General features: G+C 42.3%; 1 protein-coding gene across 3 annotated transcripts in view; it reads left to right on the top strand.

Moving 5' to 3' along the window:
* The window catches only part of Zdhhc13 (zinc finger DHHC-type palmitoyltransferase 13), a 45,299-nt gene extending 28,840 nt beyond the window's left edge, over positions 1 to 16,459 (top strand). For all 3 annotated transcript variants that reach the window (XM_050122094.1, XM_050122093.1, XM_050122095.1), the window contains 7 exons: positions 4,726 to 4,848; positions 5,716 to 5,778; positions 6,389 to 6,482; positions 8,105 to 8,188; positions 12,039 to 12,196; positions 14,272 to 14,369; positions 15,894 to 16,459. In XM_050122094.1, the coding sequence (XP_049978051.1) occupies positions 4,726 to 4,848; positions 5,716 to 5,778; positions 6,389 to 6,482; positions 8,105 to 8,188; positions 12,039 to 12,196; positions 14,272 to 14,369; positions 15,894 to 16,032 (759 nt within the window). In that variant the 3' untranslated portion in view covers positions 16,033 to 16,459. The remainder of the gene's footprint in view (positions 1 to 4,725; positions 4,849 to 5,715; positions 5,779 to 6,388; positions 6,483 to 8,104; positions 8,189 to 12,038; positions 12,197 to 14,271; positions 14,370 to 15,893) is intronic.
* Positions 16,460 to 19,110: the final 2,651 nt, after the last annotated feature.

Raw genomic sequence — 19,110 nt, 5'->3', positions numbered from 1 at the left:
TCGTGTGGTTTCAAATAGATCTTCTGTCTAGTGAGTATGTTTATTCCTTGAAGACAGGGACCCAGGTCCTCTTAATGGTGACCAGATTCAGCCACCTAAAACCTGAAGGGGGGTTGCTCTTTGGATGATATCCATTTTTAACATTGTAAACATGTCCAGGCTTCTGTCTCTTTCCAGACTTCCTTCTCTCCTCCCTGTGAGACCATTTTATTACTGCTTATGTGCCAGGGAAAGAGGAAGTGTGGGGGGAAGAGATGTGCTTTTTAGTTTATTGCCTTACTTTCTGTGTTTCTTTCTGGTAATATTTTTGAAAGGAAAGAAGAGGATATTTATCGAGGTAATGCAAAAGGGAAATTTAAGAATCTTTCCCACAGGAATAAATGGGGTGGGCATATGAGTTCTCAGCGTGCATAGGTCTACAGCCGTCATGCCATGCTTCTCCTTTAATGCTGTTTCATTATCTCTAACATGGTTTGTTTTCCTTTAACCTAAATGAAAAGCATAAATACCATGGATGTAACTGGGATTTTAAAAGAATTACCTCTAACCTTTGTCTTGTAATTACTGATTTGATGAGGGTTTTAATTAACACTGGCTTTCGTATCACCACCTAGGACAATATAGTTTCTACTACGTCATTCACAGGTGACCCAGTGCTCTTAGATGCTGGGACAGTGGGCATTATACTAAAAAGGAATGATTCATACTTTTGTGTCAATGAGCAATGTTTGAAATGGTGGTTTTTGAATAATTTTTAAAACATAAGCAATTTCAGTTATTCCAGATTTTGCACACCAGATTATTTTGGTTTTACAGAATCAAAAATTAGCAAAACATATAATCCCAGTGTAATCTATTAACCTCATTAATTCTCACTTGACTGTAACTAAGAACTACTTGATACTTGTGAAGGTATATTATGTTAGGGGAATTGATTTTCACACTAGATAGGGTCTGGGGATGTCAGCATGAACACAATGGAATATGTCACATGCTGAACCTTGAAGCACCACTTTGACCATACTGCTGTGAAATCATGTGAACCAGTAGGTGGCACACTTCACCAAGGGTAGTGTTTTCCAGGATGAACGCTACATGCTGCTGGAACTGCCCTGTGGGTTTGCTGCTGTTTTTTCTTGTAGAGACCTCAACTAAATATTTAAATTTGCATTGCTCAGGCTGCCAGGATTTACCAAGGGCTTCTTCCTATAGCCAGTGTGTTATCAGGCAGCGTGCTTCTGAATTTCAGGACCTTTTTCTTGTTTTGTTTATTTCAGATGAGGTCTCACTTTGTAGACCTAGCTGCCCTACTTGGCTGTCATGACAAGGCTGGCCTCAAACTTGCTGAGATACATCTCCTGAGTGCTCCAGCGTAAAGGCTGGCTTTCCTCCCTGTCAGGGACTTGAACCCCAGTCTCCCACAAGATAGGCAAGGACACTCACCACTGTACTAACAAGAATTACCTTTTCTTTTTATTAATATGTATTATTGTGCAAGTTACTTGACTTCAGGTTTATGTTTGTTGAGGACAGCAGTTCCAAGCTCTTGGAGTGGCTGCAAGAATTACTATACTGTTGATGTCTAGAGGCTGTGCAGAGTCCCCATTACATAATTGGTATTTTTAAATAATACACTGTGTCTTAGGGACAACTCAGTGATCTTTTTCTGTTGGTCTCTTTTATGTGTTCAGTTTGCTTTTATGAGAGGGACTGGATGAAAGGAAAGAAAACGTTAATAATGATTCAAGCTACAATTAGGACTTGGTAAAGAAATGATAAACCACTGAGTGCTTCCTTTACGATGTTGGCTGTACTAAAGTCTGATCTGGGTACATGAAAAGCCCTCGTGGTTTCAGTCAGCTGTCGGTATGACTTAGTTTTTAAGTCAAGTAGCAGAGACTCAGGAGCTTGCTGTGCTGATGCATGCATGCGTGTCTGTGACTCCAGCGCTTGGGAGATGGGTAGGAGAATGGAAAGCTTGAGGCTGACCTGGGCTATACATTGAATTCAGATCCAGCACAAACCCTGGGTTTGATACTTAGCACCAGACAGGAAAAGAAGAAGAAAAGAGGGAAGAGAGAGTTGGGAACTTTGAGTGGCTACACTGACCTGTGTGACTGGGTGGGTGACTGAGCTCTGGTGTAGTAGTACAAGGACTTGAGTCTCCAGGCAAAGGACAACAGCTGTTCTCTGAAATGATCAGTACAGACCTAACGTGTGATGCCCTCTTGAATTTTATTTTTTTGGAGAAAATGGTAAATAATGCAAGCATGTTATTTAGAGGAGCATGGCCAGTAAACTGGGATGTGAGGAATAGCCTTGCTGCTACCCTAGAGATGGCATCACTCCTCCCAGTTTCACATGCTGGGAGATGTCATTTGGGATGACATTGTCACTCTGGAGCCTTTAAGAAATGCGGGAATAAGCTGATGCCAGGTAACGCTAAAGGAGAGCAGTAGTGTGGACTACAGGCAGAGAGTCCGAGGGATGAAGCCAGGTGGTCGTGTTGTAGGGGAGCAGGTTTTAGCCCTGCATCTTCAGTAGTGCCACCAGCTTACAAGGGAAGCCAACACATCTCCAGATACTGTATTTGAAATTCTGAAAGCCATAGAGAGCATTCCTGGGTTCAGGAAAAGGTGAAGTCTTTCTACAAATCTGAAAAGACAAGCAAGAGAGATAATGAAGTTGAGTCTTGAACATTTTGTAATTGTGGCTTTAAAAGTAAGGTGGTAGAGAGTATTCGTGGTTAACACAGAAATGAGGAATCTGTCTGCCTTCCATGTGAGGGGTTAAAGTGCAGATCCCTTTATTTTGGAGAGGGAAGCCAGTGATGCTTCTAGGGCTTGTCTTAAAGTTATAGTGGAAACACCAGGTTCCGTCAGCTTACCCTGCAGGACTACCCCAAGCCTGAACCAAAGGAATTTTGAGGCTATAACATGTAAATTATTAGGACTTAGTAGAGGAAAACTGCATCTATAATTTTTAATAAAAATTCATTTTGTGTATCATTTAAGTGTTCCTCTTCATTCAGTGTAACCTTTGTTAAACTTCCATTTCATAGAATTTATATAGCCTCTATATCTTTCTTAAAAGTACTCTCACATATATATCAACTGTGATAAACTAAATGTCTTGGTTATGGCTTTTATTGCTGTGATACAGCACTATGGTCAAAAGCAACTTAGGGAGGAAGGGGCTTTTTCAGCTTTTAGCTTGTTGTTCATCTTCCACAGAAGTCAGGGCAGGAATCTGGGGTGAGGAACTGCTCCCAGAGGCCATGGAGGGGAGCTATTAATCGTCTTGCTCAGCCTACTTTCTTATAACACCAGGACCTGCCTCTGGGTAACACCATAGAGGGCAGGGCCCTGCCACATCAATCATCAATCAAGAAAATGCACCACAGGTCAGTCTGGTGGGGACACTTTCTCAATTGAGGGTCTCTCTCTCTTTCCAAATGATTAAACTGGCTCAAATTGACATAAAACTAGCTAGCACAGTCTGCCAGCAGGATTCATTCTGTCTGTCTGAACCAGGCATTCTTGTACTAGTCTCTGGATTAGCTCAGTGTTTCTCAAACTTCAGTGTGGGATGAAGCCTGTGGAGAGCGCCATAAATCCAGTCTAGGGCGGTCGGTGTGGCCTGTTCAGAAGTTGACCTTAGCTGCCTGACTGTCTGCCTATGTTCTTCCCTTCCTGTCCCTCATTTTTTTTGTTGTTGTTGTTCCTCTTCCTTCTTTCTCTCCCTCCCTTCCCACTTCCCATTTGATTTCATTTCTGTTAGATCTTTGAGATAGTGTCGTACTCAGTAGCTCAGACTAACCTAGAACTGCCTCTATAGCCTAGGTTGCCCTCTTCTTGAAAGCCTCCTGCCTGAACACTCCTTGTCTTGGCATTCAGCTCAAAGTTCATTGCTGGTTGGTTGGTGGACCACGCTTTGAATAGTAAGAATTGAACATCTGTTTTATGGCCTCCTTTTCTGTTCTGAAGTTAGCACAAGGTGGCTTGGTAACACCTTGTATGGCAATAGTTACTGTGCTAAATCAATAATATTTACACTGGGCACGGCCAGGCTTATTGCTGTCTCGTTGGCTTATTACTGCATAATTGTTTCTTCTCTGTAGCAAAATAGTACTTAGTATTTTTTTAAAGTACCACTTTAAAAACATTTTAAAGTGGACAGTTTTTAGTCCTTGTAATCTTTTTCAGCAGATACTTACTCCTATTTCCAGTAGTGTGTAATTTGTGCTCATTTTGCATGAAGGGTAATTTTTAATCCAGATTAGTTAAAAGGACAGGTTAGTAAACTCTCCGGTAGGAAACGCATGCAGTCAGTTCTGTACAGGAAAGTGCATTGAAACCTCTCACCCAAGGCTTATGAAAGTGGTTTGGAGAATATTTTTCTCGATAATCTGAGGGAAACTGCAGTTATACCTTGAGAAGTTAATTTGGGGAGGCCTAGATATTTCCCAGTCTCCAGAATGATTGCAGCTTTTGTTAGTATTCAAAATGGGCTTCAACAATGAAGAAGCAATGGTTTTGACTAACTAGGAACAAACTTGTGTAGGATTAGAACATGGAACAGGGCCACTCTGGGTGGGTAGTGTGTGTCCATAGGGAAGTTGGGAGCAGGTTGCATGAAAGAGAGGTTCAGAGGGTCAGTAATAACATTTGCTCACGTCACACACTGATGCTTTCCTCAGTATGTTCCTTAACATGACTTTAACATGTAGCAGGCAGTCCTTTCTATTTTGCTTTCATTTTCAGCATCATAGCCTTTCTCTATTTTTTCTACAAGACTTGGGCAACGGATCCAGGCTTCACTAAGGCTTCTGAGGAAGAGAGGAAAGTGGTGAGTCTTTTTTTTAATGTCTTTTTCTGAAAGTCATGGCCGAATTGGCCTTTGGTGCAGCTGCATCTGTAGTGCCTGCCACTGAACAGATACAGTGTCAGTGTGGGTTGATGAGAGATCCATCAAAATGGGATTCCTACACAGTTTCGCTTAAGTTTTAGAAATGCCTATTTTCTGTAAAAGTGACACCCTACCATACTTTTCTAGAGTTGATTTTTGTTCTTGGATCTCCCCCTTCATTACAGTTTTGGATTAGTGCCTTTTGTCTAGAATGCCTAGCTCCATGAAGGAGTGATGATGCTGGACTGTAGTGGGTCCCACCTTCCTAGTAGCTGAGAAGATACCCCCTTTCTTCCTCAAGTATGCCCAGTGACATGGCATCTTTGCATTTGCTCCTGGGGTTTAGAAGTAAGGGAGAACGTTGTCTTCTACTACCTAAGACCTGTCTGAAAGACCCAGGCCTCCTGCTTGTAGCCATAACTTTGGACTTTTATCCATGAATTTTGCATTTTTAATGAGTAGGGTGTGTGAGTGTGTGTGTGTGGTTTTTTTTTTTTTTTTTTTTTTTTTTTTTTTTTTTTTTTTTTGGTCCTAGCAGGCTATAACTGGAAGGTGCTTGCCATTTGAGAGAAGGTAGTAAAGGGTGTGGGAGTATAATTTTTATGCAGTCAGATTTCTTGGCTGCTGCCTGAAAGAACACCTTGAAAAGTCACGTTATTTCAGGAACAGAATGGTTGGGTGGGGAGTATTCCAGATTGCGGTTCTGGCTGCCTCTGAAGCTGGAAGTGGAGTGAGAGCTGTGAAAAGTGCATACGATGCATGACTGCCCAGGCAAACGCACCCTAAGGCCAGACTTGTGTCTTGCAGAGTATTGTCACCCTCGCAGAGACTGGCTGTCTGGACTTCAGGTCATTTTGCACATCATGTCTTGTGAGTCTCTTCTGTTACTACTTTGTGTTCCATAATTCTTAGTAGTGTTGCTCATGCAAGCATTTGTCATTTCTTCATAGCATGTGTATACACTTTTGTTTTTCTCCCTGGCTCTAATTTTGTATTACTGTCAGACCAGATTTCCGCCATGAGCCTATGAAAGAATATTTATAATCTCATAAAGCTCCCTGTGGTTAACTCTTCGTAAATTATCTGTAGTGCTTTTATTTGCTTTTCCTATTATGAAGTGTATGTCGGAATTCACTGTCAGAGGCACCTCATCATCTCAAAATGCAAATGGGAACCTCCTATTTTGCAGTTGACTTGAGGCTTAGAAGAAGAGAGTAAATGGTTGGAAGAGCCTGAAAGGAAACTGAGGTTTCCGTTTTCTTAACTCCAGTGCTCATGCTGACTGTGTCACTGCTTGAGTTTCCCTTAGCCTCCTGGAGGTGCAGAAGTAAATACTAGTAAGGCCTGTCAGGGCTTCTGTGCGAGTGAGTCATCTAATTAGGATTATTTATGCCGGCCTTCTGTGACATAAGACTAAAGGTTTGCTTATGCTCTGTTACCAAAGACTGTTTTTGCTTAGGCCTCTCTTAATTCCCCTCAGATAAGGAAGCCTTTAAGGTCACTGCATTGCCATGTATGCAACTCTTGTGTGGCTCGATTTGATCAGCACTGCTTCTGGACTGGACGCTGCATAGGTGAGAGACTTAATTTTTGACTTAGCTCTTTGGTGAAGTAAAGTGTGTTTAGTTACCTGTGTGGCTCAAAAAGAAATGGAAGGCTTTCCAAGGTCTCCGTTTTGTAGCTCCTCCTCAAGAATCTCTATGGTTAAGACTTGGGAAAATGATGAACAGGTTGCTGATGACAGTTGCTGTCATTTGTGTAGCACTTTAGAGTTTATGAAATACTTTCATATGTGCTGTCCGGTTTGGTCATCTGAGCGCACCTGTGAGGTTGTTACTACTATTTCCATTTCAGGGCAAGAGGTGGACACAGTTGAGATTATTTTGTGGTATTCGTTTTCCACTCCAAATGTCACACTCTTTTCTTACGTTGTGACTTACCTTCTTCCCCTGCCTCCTTCGGTGCTCAGGTGGGACAGAGAAGCAGAGATGACAGAAAGAGCTACGAGGGATTTCAGTAGGGATTTTCTTTTATCCCCTGAGGAACTTGAGGCTTCAGGTCAGGCAGATTCCTGTGATATATTCTGATGTTCTCTTTGCTTCCTGTGAAAGGTAGCTGGGTGATTCCTGAGGTCCCAATCTTCTCAGGCCCCATTCTCTCATAAAGATTAGGTGATTGGCATTATACCAGCCAGATTGAATGGCAGCAAGAAAGCAGTCCTATGTTTGCCAAACTGCATGTGATAGTGTTTCCACATGCAGAGTCCTGTTTGCTTACCACAGGCCAATGAAGTGAGAGAGGTCTTATCTCCTCTTGTTATTAGAAATGAGACTGCAGGATCAGAAAATCCAGTGGTGTTAGCTACAGTAATAACAGCTGATAATCATAAGCAAGGGTCGCTTGTTGCAGTGGGTACATTCAGATGCTATGAATATTGCTGCTTCAGAGGAAAATGAGGCTGAGGAACATTCATGTTGTTAGCACCAAAATGCTCCCACCTCTACCATCAAGCAGCTAACACATTGTAGGAAGAGCTTTGGTTGCCTGGAGTCCCTTACCCCTTCCTTCTACAGCCTCTTTTAGGCCGTGTTCCCCCACCTTGCTATGTAGTCCACCAAGGTAGGTTATGTACTTGCTGCTCTTCAGTTTTGCTGTTTCTGTTCCCTTTCACGTTAGTCTTTGATGCCCATAGGTTGTTCTTACCTAAACACATTCTGTGAGAAAGGAACCAGATGTGATTTCACCTGTTAACCTCCCACTGGTAGTGTACAGCAGTTCAAAGGTGGTTTTGCCTACTTAACTTTGCCCTATGCAAAATGTCTTCTTTTAGGCTAGTGGGAATTTTTTTTTCTTTTTTTCTTTCATTTTTGATTTTTTTGAGACAAGGTTTCTCTTTAGCTTTGGAGCTTGTCCTGGAACTAGCTCTTGTAGACCAGGCTGGCCTCCAACTCACAGAGATCTGCCTGCCTCTGCTTCCTGGATGCTGGGATTAAAGGCGTGCACTATCACTGCCCAGCGGGAAATATTATTTAACACAAACACCTGACTGTCCTATCAGAGCTGTCTGGTTTAGTAGTATTCAAAAGCATAGCAAGCCTGTTTCTTCTGTTTGCTTTGAAGATATTTCACGAAGAGCAGTCTGGGGAGTCATTAGGAAAGGAAAATATTAAGTATGTTTTCTTTCTTTCTGACTCAGGTTTTGGCAACCATCATCATTACATCTTCTTCTTGCTTTCTCTTTCCATGGTATGTGACTGGATCATTTATGGATCTTTCGTCTGTAAGTATAAATGTTTCTTACAAGCTCGTGCCCCTGTATCCAGTTCTTTTCCTTATGAACCCTTGTCTGCCACACTCTGGCCAGTGTGTAAACCTTACCCCTACTGAAAGAATGAAGTGGGGCCTTTAAAACTTTCACACTGGAAAGCTGCAAGAGCTGTAAGAAGGAGGTAGTAGCTCTGCCGTACTTGGGAGAGTGCCGGGGTGAATCAGAGTGATCAGAAAGACACCAATTATGTCGCGTGTAGACATGTCCTCCTGGAAGAGAGACCCGGCACCCGAGTGCAGAGCAGCAGGTGGGGAGTAAATGAGACAGAAAGAAGAGGTTGAAGGATGTGGCCACAGGAAATCAAAGAAAAGACCCTGAGAATGCAGGCCATTTGAGAAGAATCACACTGAAATTGAGAACAGAGGGGAAGCTGGGAAGAAAATGCTGGCTCACCTGTTCTGCAGTCCTGGACGAGAAAATAGCCTTCAGTAGCGTGTTTTAAAGATGCCTAGGTGTGTCGTGCAGGGCTGTTCTGGGTGACTATTAAGGTCAGGGTTTAATCTGAAGCACACAGGACATTTTGGTGAGCTCTTAAGAATTGTGTACCTGCCCTCTTCACACCCTGAAAGAGGTCGCCTAAGGGAAGAACCTGTAGTGCCAGTCTTCTTATCTGTGTGTTTATTTCAACTTTGGCCTTTAACTATTCGTTGTTTATATATTTTGAAGACTGGGAAAATTTAGACATGGTCTTGACTGTTAATCTTTTCACACCTGGTGTCCTCCTCCGTATTGTTGCTGCTAACGTCCTAGCTTGTTGCTCTGCGTGAATGTCTTCAGAAACACAGTGTTTTCTTTTTCCTCCACATCCCAAGCCCGAGCACTCCTGTCCTCTCAGGCTGTCTCCTCTTTGCATCATCCTCACTTCTATCCCCACTTCCTTGTTTAAGTTTAGAGGGTTTGGGCAGGGGGATTGTCTTACATTTATTTGTTTGTGTTTGGAGGACAATTTGCAGGAATCATTTCTCTCCTTCAGAGATCTTCAGGGATCAAACTCAGGTCAGCAGGCTGGCAGCAACAGCCTTAAGCAACTAAGACAGCTCTTTGTGTGTGTGTCTTCCCTCCTGCAAACAGCCATGGTTAGGTTCTGTTGTGTTTGAGTTTTCTTGTTTGGAGGTTGGAGGAAACCAGGGCTGGGTTGCCTCTTGCCCTGACACAGGCATAGTACAGGCTTCAGCCACTGTCAGACCTTTCCCTCCTGACATGGTAGATGTCTGTTCTCTAGAGAAGGCTTTATAAAATATAACCATGACCGACTCAGAGAAGCTTAGTTCTTGTCCAAATCTATAGCGGCCCTGAGTGTTTTAAACCGTCTTGTAACAAAAAGCCTTCAAGATCTTCACAGAGCTTCTCTGACAGCGGCCTTCTAAGGCTCGACAATAAAACCTGTTCTTGGAAACCTTCTAAGTCAGCCCATGGGCCAGCTTGTCTCTTGGACTTGATCCTAGCAGAAAGGAGCCAGACTTTGCACCACCCTGTCTCTCCTTCACTAAAAATAACCACGTTATTTGGTGTTGAGGTCCAGCACAACATTATGTTGATAAGGACAGCAGCAATTTCCATTGCATCCAGTCTTTTCAAGTTGGTTTTATGACAGATATTTATTCTTTCCCTTCATTGTTTTCTTTTTCTGACTTTGACCAGTTTTCCTATGGTTTTTGTTTGTGAGGAGTCACATTGTCTTAAATTCTGTAGACCAGCTGAGCATGCTTTGTGATTGATGAAGGTATTGTCTCATTTGTCTTTTTGTCCATACAGCAAACACAAACTTGTGCTCCATTTCTCTTAGCAAGAGAGAAATGCCCCTTCCTTGCCACCCACTCCTTGGTTTGCCATTCGTTTGTTACCACTAGAGTTACGTCACACACCCTCTTCCTATGTCACACACCCTCTTCCTATGTCACACACCCTCTTCCTATGTCACACACCCTCTTCCTGTGTCACACACCCTCTTCCTATGGCCCACTGCCTGCCGCTGCTGCTTTAGCACAGACTCTGTCCACTGCTCTTAGAGAGTAGAAAGAGGTGAATCAGAAAGTCAGCATCCTACCAGGGTGTTGGGAGAAAGCATTACATCATATCAGGAAGGGTCGTGTAACTGTCAGAGCTACCTAAAGATGACTGCCCTGGAACAATAAGAATTCGCTGTCAGGAAAGGGGCTGGATTTAGGTAGAGGGGAGGTGGGGAAGAATTGGGAGGAGTAAAGGGAGGGGAAACCATAATCAAGATATATTACGTGAGAGGACTAAATCTGTTTTCAGACTACCTAGGAAGGCTACATTAGCATGGATTAAATTGTTACCTTGCATAAGATAATATAGATGACCACTTGCAGCAATCTCTTTGATAAATCCAAAGTCAGTTTGAGCACTTCACTGTAGGTCATACTGTTATATTTAAAAAAAAAAAAAAAAGAAAAAGAAAATCCCAGGAGGAAGCAGTAGAAATTCATGAAGAAGCTAGATAGTTTCCCCATTCAACAGCTGTTTCTTCTACCTGCTGTGGAAATTATATTCCTTTTTCCTTTTTCCATCCAGCACACAGGATGCCTTCTTTCTTTGCTATCCAAATGAGAAGCCCTAAAATGTGGCATTTGCTTTGACGTGTTACCTTGATTGTTACTCGGCTCTTAGGTGCTTTAGGCATGTGTTCATGAAAGATGGTTAGGAATCAAAATGGGGGAAATTAGATGTTCAAGACTAAAATGAACGGCCTCGAGCTCATTTTCTTCCTGTCTCAGGAGATGCTCATACTTCTTTGGGTAAATGTCTGAAACTGCTTACAGATTGTCAGAGGTTCTTTGCGAAACACCAACGTGCAAATCTACAGAATTCTCGCTTCAGAAGTGATCTACCTTTTACCTGCTGTCCTGGCGCCTGTGAGCCTCATGACCTTGATTTGTTTTCTTGTTTCTGCTGCTTCCTACCTGTTTTCTCCTTGCTGCTGCTCTCAGTTTATGGGCTAGGGGTTAGAATCATGGCCACAGCGAAAGCCTCTTTTAATTGGAATTAGACACCCTGGAGGAGAAAGTGGGCAGTGACCATTTAAATCTTGCTCTGTATTCTTGTGCTGGACTGGTATATCTGTGAGGCCCTTCACCCTGGCCTTTCTTGAGAGTATTATGAATCAGGTTGAAGGCAGAGGTATAACAGACCTGGCTCCCTATCACAGGTTGTGTCCTGGAGGTATCTGAATGCTTGTATTATGTGTGGTGTTCTATATGAGCAATCCTGCTCATCTGAACCTTTAGTAAGTGTGTATATTCAGTCCTGTACTCAAGCTAACTTCCCTTTAAGTGAAGAGATATCATTATCCTCACTTGTCAAACCCTTTTAAAAAAACTCTGGCCGGTGTATTTTATATGCCGAGTGTGCTGTTTTTAGTGAGGGTTTTTCTGGGCCCTTTTTATTTTCACTCCCTCCCCTGTCGGCTGCTGGTGTGGTACTGTCAAAGCCTCTCTACAGCTCGGAGCCCATTCTCATCTCCAGCCCTGAGCTGGCTTGTAGAGAGTGAACTCCTGAACTTTAATCTGCTTTTGTTTTTTATTTGATTTGTTTTACTTTTGATGCTTGGAGCTTGGATCAAGGACTATATATCCATTAAGGATACTCTCCACCCTGAGCTACTCTTCCCATTCCTAAAGTTAAATTCTAATCTATTCTGTTGTCTGTCATTTCTCCCTAACTGTATAATTTTATCTTTTTAGAGGATACCTAGGTTGTTTTTTTGTTTGTTTGTTTGTTTGTTTGTTTGTTTGTTTTTTGTCATTGTTAATAATGCTTTTTCCCCCTTGTGGATTTACAGACTGGTCAAACCATTGTGCCACAACGTTCAAGGAAGACGGACTATGGACCTACCTCAGTCAGATAGTGGCCTGCTCTCCCTGGGTTCTGTACATCTTCATGCTAGCAGCTTTCCATTTCTCATGGTCAACATTTTTATTAATAAATCAACTTTTTCAGGTATTCTTATTATGGCCCCGAGTGAAATTTCCAGGGACTCATAGTTGGGTAGAAAGACTTGACTTTAAAATTAGAAGACTAGCATCCAGCTCCTCCGGGGCACCCTCTGCGGGGCTAGCATGTCATCTCTCACTCTTTAATTTTAGTTTCCTTATCTGTGAGCTGAGGACAATAAAGTCCATCTGTTCTCATGGGCAGCTTAAAGGTTAGAATAATAGATTGCTTGCTGAAACTGTACCCACTCGGGAATGGCCTAATCTGGCCTTTTAATTTATGTACAGAGAAGTGCAGTGAGTTGCTCAAAGTCACTCAGTGAGTGGCAGAATCAGAAATGGAGACTTCATTCTTCCAGCAGTCCCATTCAGTGTTCTTTTCGTGCTATATTTAAACTGTGTAATATGTGAAAACATGATAGAAACTGTAAAGTCCTGCACAAATGCAAAGCAATTCATTCTTTCAGTTCTTCCAGTTCTGTTACCTTATACAGTTCTTAGGTAGATGCAAGAAGGGGGAAGATGAAAGTCGGGCCACTGACCAGTGGACTGGGTGACCACCTGTTGAGGAAGTTCACATGCCAGGCAGTAGCAGCTTCAGCTTTCTGCAGAGCTTCCTTCCTGTGCTGTGCCCTGTTGCTGCAGCCTGTCTATGTGAAGTAGGCAACAGTGATCAGTAAAGGCAGTATTATAAGACTAGGGTTTAGAGTATTACTCCGCAAAAGCAGAGCAGATTCCACTTTTGTGAGGAAAATCATGATAGAAGTAAGAGGACAGAAGAAGGGAGTCAGGAAATGCTAAGGAAGGGGCTAACACTGATGAAACTGAGCATCGATCCCTTCCTGACATCAGCCACTCAGCAGTGAGCATCAGTATTACCAGTGGATGCTCACCTGTTAATATTCAGTTTATAAGCACACTTTCCAAAGCGTTTACATATCTAGTTCATCATAAACGCCTGAGGTAGGGAACATACCAGAGGAGTAGCTCAATTCATTAGGCGGGGAAATGAACTCTGACAAAGGTGGAGGATCAGAAGCCTAATGGTAAGGTGATATATGAGGTTCAGATACCCCTAGTAACTAAGGTGGGCTTGGAATCATAACAGTTCTAATGCAAGCTCCCAAGAGTTTAAAACATGAGAATTTAGAAATTAAAGCCAGCTTGAGCTACATAGCAAGACCTGTCTCCAAAACAAGCAGATAGTAGCATTAATATTTAAAGAAAGATTCGTATATTTGTCTGTACTAAAGAAGAAAAATAAAGATTCCAGATAATTTTCACAAACAAGAATCTCACAATTGTTTATTTAAGGAACAAAACAATCCAGGTCTTTGAAAACTTTGATTTCCTAAATCCCATGATACAAGATGACTTTAACTGCATTAAATCAAGCTGAGCATGCGGGCTGATGTTTGGGAGCAGAAGCCAGTCCCAGCTCTTCCCCCTCTCAGCTCTGTGCCTTGGACCACTTACTTCACCTCTCTGAGCCTCAGCATGTGTCTTAGATGTGTTAGCTCAGATCCTCAGCATAGGCTGATGAGGATGAGGTGATCACTCCATTCACAGATTGCAAATTGATACACAGTGTTTTAAGGTTTAGACGAGGTAACCATGTGAACTGTTGTGGTCTCTAATGATTTAAGAATCTCTTAATCATCTTAGTCCTTACTCTTCAAATTTATGAGTTGGTTATTCCCTTTAGTGTATAAACTCTTTTCTTAGCAATTTTTAAAGAAAAGTTCAGAACTCAGAAACTGATAATTGTGCTGATATTACCTTATACCCTGTTTCATTTCTTCAACAGATATATGTTTCTGTATTGAAATCTAAATATGGCCACAAGACATGGCTGTAGTAAAAAAATTATTTCATAATTCTGAGTCAATATATAGTGCTTTCTTGAATATTTGTAAGATTCAGATAATAAGTCTAGCTATTGTGTTTACAAGGGGAAATGCAGTTTAAGGTTGTGAAGTCTGGGGCTGTAGCCTTGGTAGAGTACTAAACTAAATGTTTACCACTGTTCTTTAATGCACTTTTAAGATGCAGTAATTTCTGATGGACCTCCATCTTTTTCAGATTGCATTTCTGGGCCTAACCTCCCATGAGAGAATCAACCTGATAAAGCAGAGCAGGCACATGAAACAGGCATTGTCCCTCAGGAAGACACCATATAAGTAAGTGAATTCTGGTCTGGTCACCAGTCCTTGGAAGATTCCCAGCCACTGATTTCTTGACCTAGTTCCATTCTCTAACTTACTATCTGCTAGAGCTGAGCCTGTCTTTCTTGGAAGCCTCAGTGTTAGGTTTTAAGTGATAAGGTCATATGCCCAGTGGGGTCAGGAATTTAGTCTGCTGGACTCAGCACAAATATTATACTTTGAAGTTTTGCCAGAATGGGGACTCTCCAGTTGAACCAAGTGATCACAAGGTTGTGTGTTGCTGGCATGGAGTCAGCATGAGATAGTTAAACATGTGACTGACAGGCCAGCCACAAGGTGCTGCAGAAACCGTTGGCTGGTGTGCCTTTCCAGAACCTGGGCATGGCTTTCCAGCCCCAGCCATTCTTTTAGTTCTATGTAATCTGCCCACTTGTGTTGGGGAGAAGCTAGATTCTTAGACTGGGATGCGCCCTCTAGAGCACTGGCTCTGTGAAACCTGCCCTCAGTTTTAAAGTTAGAGTGCTTTCGGGGCTCTGGTCTCCTGGTGTGAAAGGCAAGGCTTTGAAGCCTGTCTTCCTGGAAGCCTACAGCAGTGTCTCGGAGGCTGGGAGTGTGGCAGGAGTGACTCAGAACCCTCAAGGGATTTGTGCACTCAGTGCTTATCTCAGTGGCAGTCTGCCCCAAAGCCTGCTCCTGGTGATAGGCTGTTAGACAAGGGAACCAGGGACTGATGTTACAGTGTGTATTTATGGAGGAGAGAAGAGGTGGCTTACAGAGAGCACTGGAGAGCACTTTAAAGCTGGTGATGATTACTTCAGGCTGCAGTCCATATCTTGGTAGTTTTGCTAGAGGAATGAATATTTACTCCATTGAAGTCTAGAAACAGGACAGAGGTGATAGTGTTGACTGAGGTTTCTGACCTGCCTGGTCTCCGCAGTCGTTAAGTCCCAAAGAAATCACACAGAGTTCTACATTAGTTATAAACTGATTGACCCATTAGCTCAGGCTTCTTATTAACTCTTATAACTTATATTAGACTATTATTCTTGCCTGTTAGCCACATGGCTCAGTACCTTATTCAGTGAGGCAGTCACATACATCTTGCTTCTTCTGTGGCTGGGTCAGGACTGGAGAAAGCAGAATCCTTTTCCCAGAATTCTCCTGTTCTCGTTGCCCCGCCTCTACTTCCTACCTGGTTGTCCCGCCTATACTTCCTGCCTGGCTACTGGCCAGTCAGCATTTATTTAAAACATACCTGACAGAATACAGACCATTGTCCCACACCAGTGATGAAGAAAGGTATACTCAAGTTGCTGACCTGGTGTCAGAATCTCACAATAGCAATTCAGGTCCACAAATGGAGCTAGGTTTCAGCTTTAGGGTTCCATACAGGGAGCTGCCGCTTACCTCTCAATTTTCCTGAAGGTCCTTAGAGAGAGTGTATCATAGTTGCTCAGGGATTACCTACAGTCTGGGTGAATGCTTGTCAGGAGCAATACAGGAAGCATAGTAAGCCATCTTCTCTTCTTTTCTTGACAGCCTTGGATTCACACAGAACCTGGCAGATTTCTTTCAGTGTGGCTGCTTTGGCTTAGTGAAACCCTGCATGATAGACTGGACATCCCAGTACACCATGGTTTTCCACCCAGCCAAAGAGAAAGTTCTTCGCTCTGTATGAAGAAAAGCACCTCTGAACACACCTTGACTTGTTTTTGTTTCTGTTGGTGCTGGGAGGTCTGAAAGTGAAGTGAGATGCTGAGCTCACCATAGTTCAAAACTTTGGGCACACAGTCCTCAGGAGCGCATACCCTCTGTCAGACCTCGGAAGAAGGCATGTTACTGAGCCTGACAGACATACTTCAAAATCTTCCATATTTTCCCCAAGAATATGAGTTACTTTTTAAAAAACAGAATAGTCACTGATGATGGATTAAAATAGAGTATTTTCAGATACTGTATTGGCTTTCTAAAAATCGTATTCTTTAAACTTTTAATTTTTAATAAGTTATTTGTCTTTATTGTACCTATAAATATGTAAAGAGTATTTAAATAGATGTACCCGTTTTACTTTCGCACTTAATAAAAATATTTTTTTTTATACTTGAGACTTATTTCTGAAGCTTAACTTCTGTAGAATCTTGAGAAAACAGGTTGACAGACATAGGGAAACGAATTTATGATTTTAGGAATGGGTGGAAATTGCTGTTGATGCCAGTAAGCAATGTTTTGCTGAATTTTCCTGTTAGAATTTGAATACATGAAGTCTTAACTATTCATATCAATTTTTACCCATTGCCATTAAAATATTAGTTGCCTGGTGATTGTACTTACTGATCTCCCTTGTTCTGGAGGAAACGCTGACTCTCCTAAGTATCGTTTGCACAGCTCTCCCAGTTAATCTCTCACTGAATTCTCCCATGGGTTCTCTTCATGGCCTGTCAGCCCCCAAACGATGTTGTTTTATTGTACCAGTGTCGCTCCAGACCACTGTTCAGTCTTGAAGGACCCTTGTTCCTTCCTCCAGGGACGAACCTATATGCAAAAGAAGCATCTTCTCCAGGGTCATATGGGTGTTTAGTGTGGTTGCCCCGTAGAGTGTCAATCACCTAGAATATCACCTAGTACAGTGTTCATGCAATAAATATTTGAATTACTGTGTTGAATGAAATAAAGACTTTTTAAGTAAGTTATGATGTATGTGATCAGGATCACGGATGGTGGACAGGACTTTGCCAAGCTCCATCCTCTCCCTTCCTCACCAGCTCCTGTCTCAGTATTCTTTTGCTGTGAAGAGATACCGTGACCATAGCAGCTGTTATGGAGGAAAGCATTTAATCAGGGATGACTTACAGTTCAGAGCTTTAGTCCATTATTGTCATGGTTGGAAGCATGGTGGCACTCAGGCAGACATGGTGCTGGAGAGTACTAGATCTAGATCCCATAGGCAGCAGGAAGAGAGTGTGAACCACTGGGCCTGCCTTGAGCTTCTGAGACCTCAAAACCCACCCCTAATGACACCCTTACTCCAATAAGGCCACACCTAATAGTGTCATTTCCTATATGCCTGTGGGGGCCATGCCATTTTCACTCAAAGCACACCTACCAAGTCAGTTTACTCAGATTGTCCACAGAACATTTAGATCAGAATGAAGGAAACTAGGTAAGAGTCCTGGACTCAAATTCAAACTCCCTACCTGAGACCTTCGGAACAACCATATGTAGAATGAATTCTAATTGGTCTTAATATTAAAACACGGAGTCAGATATTAGGGGGTGAAAGCTGAAAGATGAGAGAAGAAGCAATCAGCCACTAGCTCTTATCTCTATGAAATCCTCAGACTGAAAGGGATATCCTTTCTCTACAAGTCCTCAGACTGAATGCTTTGACCATATGTCTCCTCATGCCTTATCCTTATATTATTCTCTCTACCTAGCCTTATCCCTTCCTGTCTCCACCTCCCTAGTGCTGGAATTAAAGGTGTGTGCCACCACTGCCTGGCCTCTGACTAACTAGTGGCTTACCTCTATGCTCTGATCTAAAGGCAAGCTTTATTTGTTAGATCACCACAACCATATTCCAGGTCTTTATAGATAGAAAGTGCATTTTGTGTATTCAGGTTACTCCACACTGCTATATTGACCTGTTATAATCATGGAGCTTTGTAAGACAGAGGAAATGGCACTTTAAATGAAACTAGTATGAGGTAGCGAACATTAAAAGTGGTTCAGAGTAATGCAAATAAGACATAAGAATTGAGAGGCTAAGGAGAGACTCGGTGGATACTATCAAGGGATTGTTTATAAATGGTGATGTGGGATTCCCCTCTGTATGCTATGAATACCTTTGGTTAATAAAGAACTGTCTTGGGCCTATGCAGGGAATAGAAGTAGGTGGGGAAAACTAAACTGAATGCTGGGAAAAAGGAAGAGTTAGAAGCCATGAAGCCCCGCCGGAGACAGATACCTGAACTTTACCCAGTAAGCCACAGCTGCATGGCAATACACAGATTTATGGAGATGGGTTAAATTAATATGTAAGGACTAGTTAATAAGCTAGAGCTAATGGGCCAAGCAGTGTTTTAAATATTACAATCTGTGTGTGGTTATTTCAAACAAGTGGCCTTCCTCCAACAAATTGGCACCCAACGTGGCCAACTAAAATCCACTTAAAACCTGAGAGGACTTGAAAAGGAATTCTAGACAAAAAATACAGAATTTAACACAGATTTTTGCTGTTTGCTGGTGGTGTGCCACAGCTCCTTTAAGAAAGGTTTTCCTGTAGTAGGTGGAAAAAGCCACGTCATTTTGAAATGGTTGCTTTCTGGGCCATGCTGCCAGTGTGACCTCTGGTTCTTTCAGGAGGCCGAGCATTTAAATGGGGTTTATAAGCAGCATGTTACAAACTGCTTAATGGCTCAACGTAGACCCACTACATACATGGAACTGGGGCAATGTGCATGGCTTGCAGAGGCAGTAAACAGACTTCCATCATGTCGGACTGTGCAGAGCAAGCAGACAGGGCCATATAAACCCTGGTAATGCCACAGCTTAAGTTTTTAAGACATGCTTAGCATTTTAAGAAGTGTTCCTGGATAGTAAAGAATTACAGATACACAATAAGGACAGATTCTAAATGGGTCACAGTATTGGATAAATGTATGTAGGCTTGGGAGAGAGAAGAAAAAAAAAGAGTATAGGGAGTTAGAAAAATAAATTGTTAAACAAAACACAGTCTTTAAAGAGACAGTACAGACAA

The sequence above is a fragment of the Alexandromys fortis genome, unplaced genomic scaffold, assembly GCF_014885135.2.
Source record: "Alexandromys fortis isolate MF-2015 unplaced genomic scaffold, M_Fortis_MF-2015_v1.1 scaffold_170, whole genome shotgun sequence".
Taxonomy (NCBI): domain Eukaryota; kingdom Metazoa; phylum Chordata; class Mammalia; order Rodentia; family Cricetidae; genus Alexandromys; species Alexandromys fortis.
The sequence above is the reverse complement of the archived record's forward strand: the minus strand, read 5'-3'. Positions and strand labels throughout refer to the sequence as shown.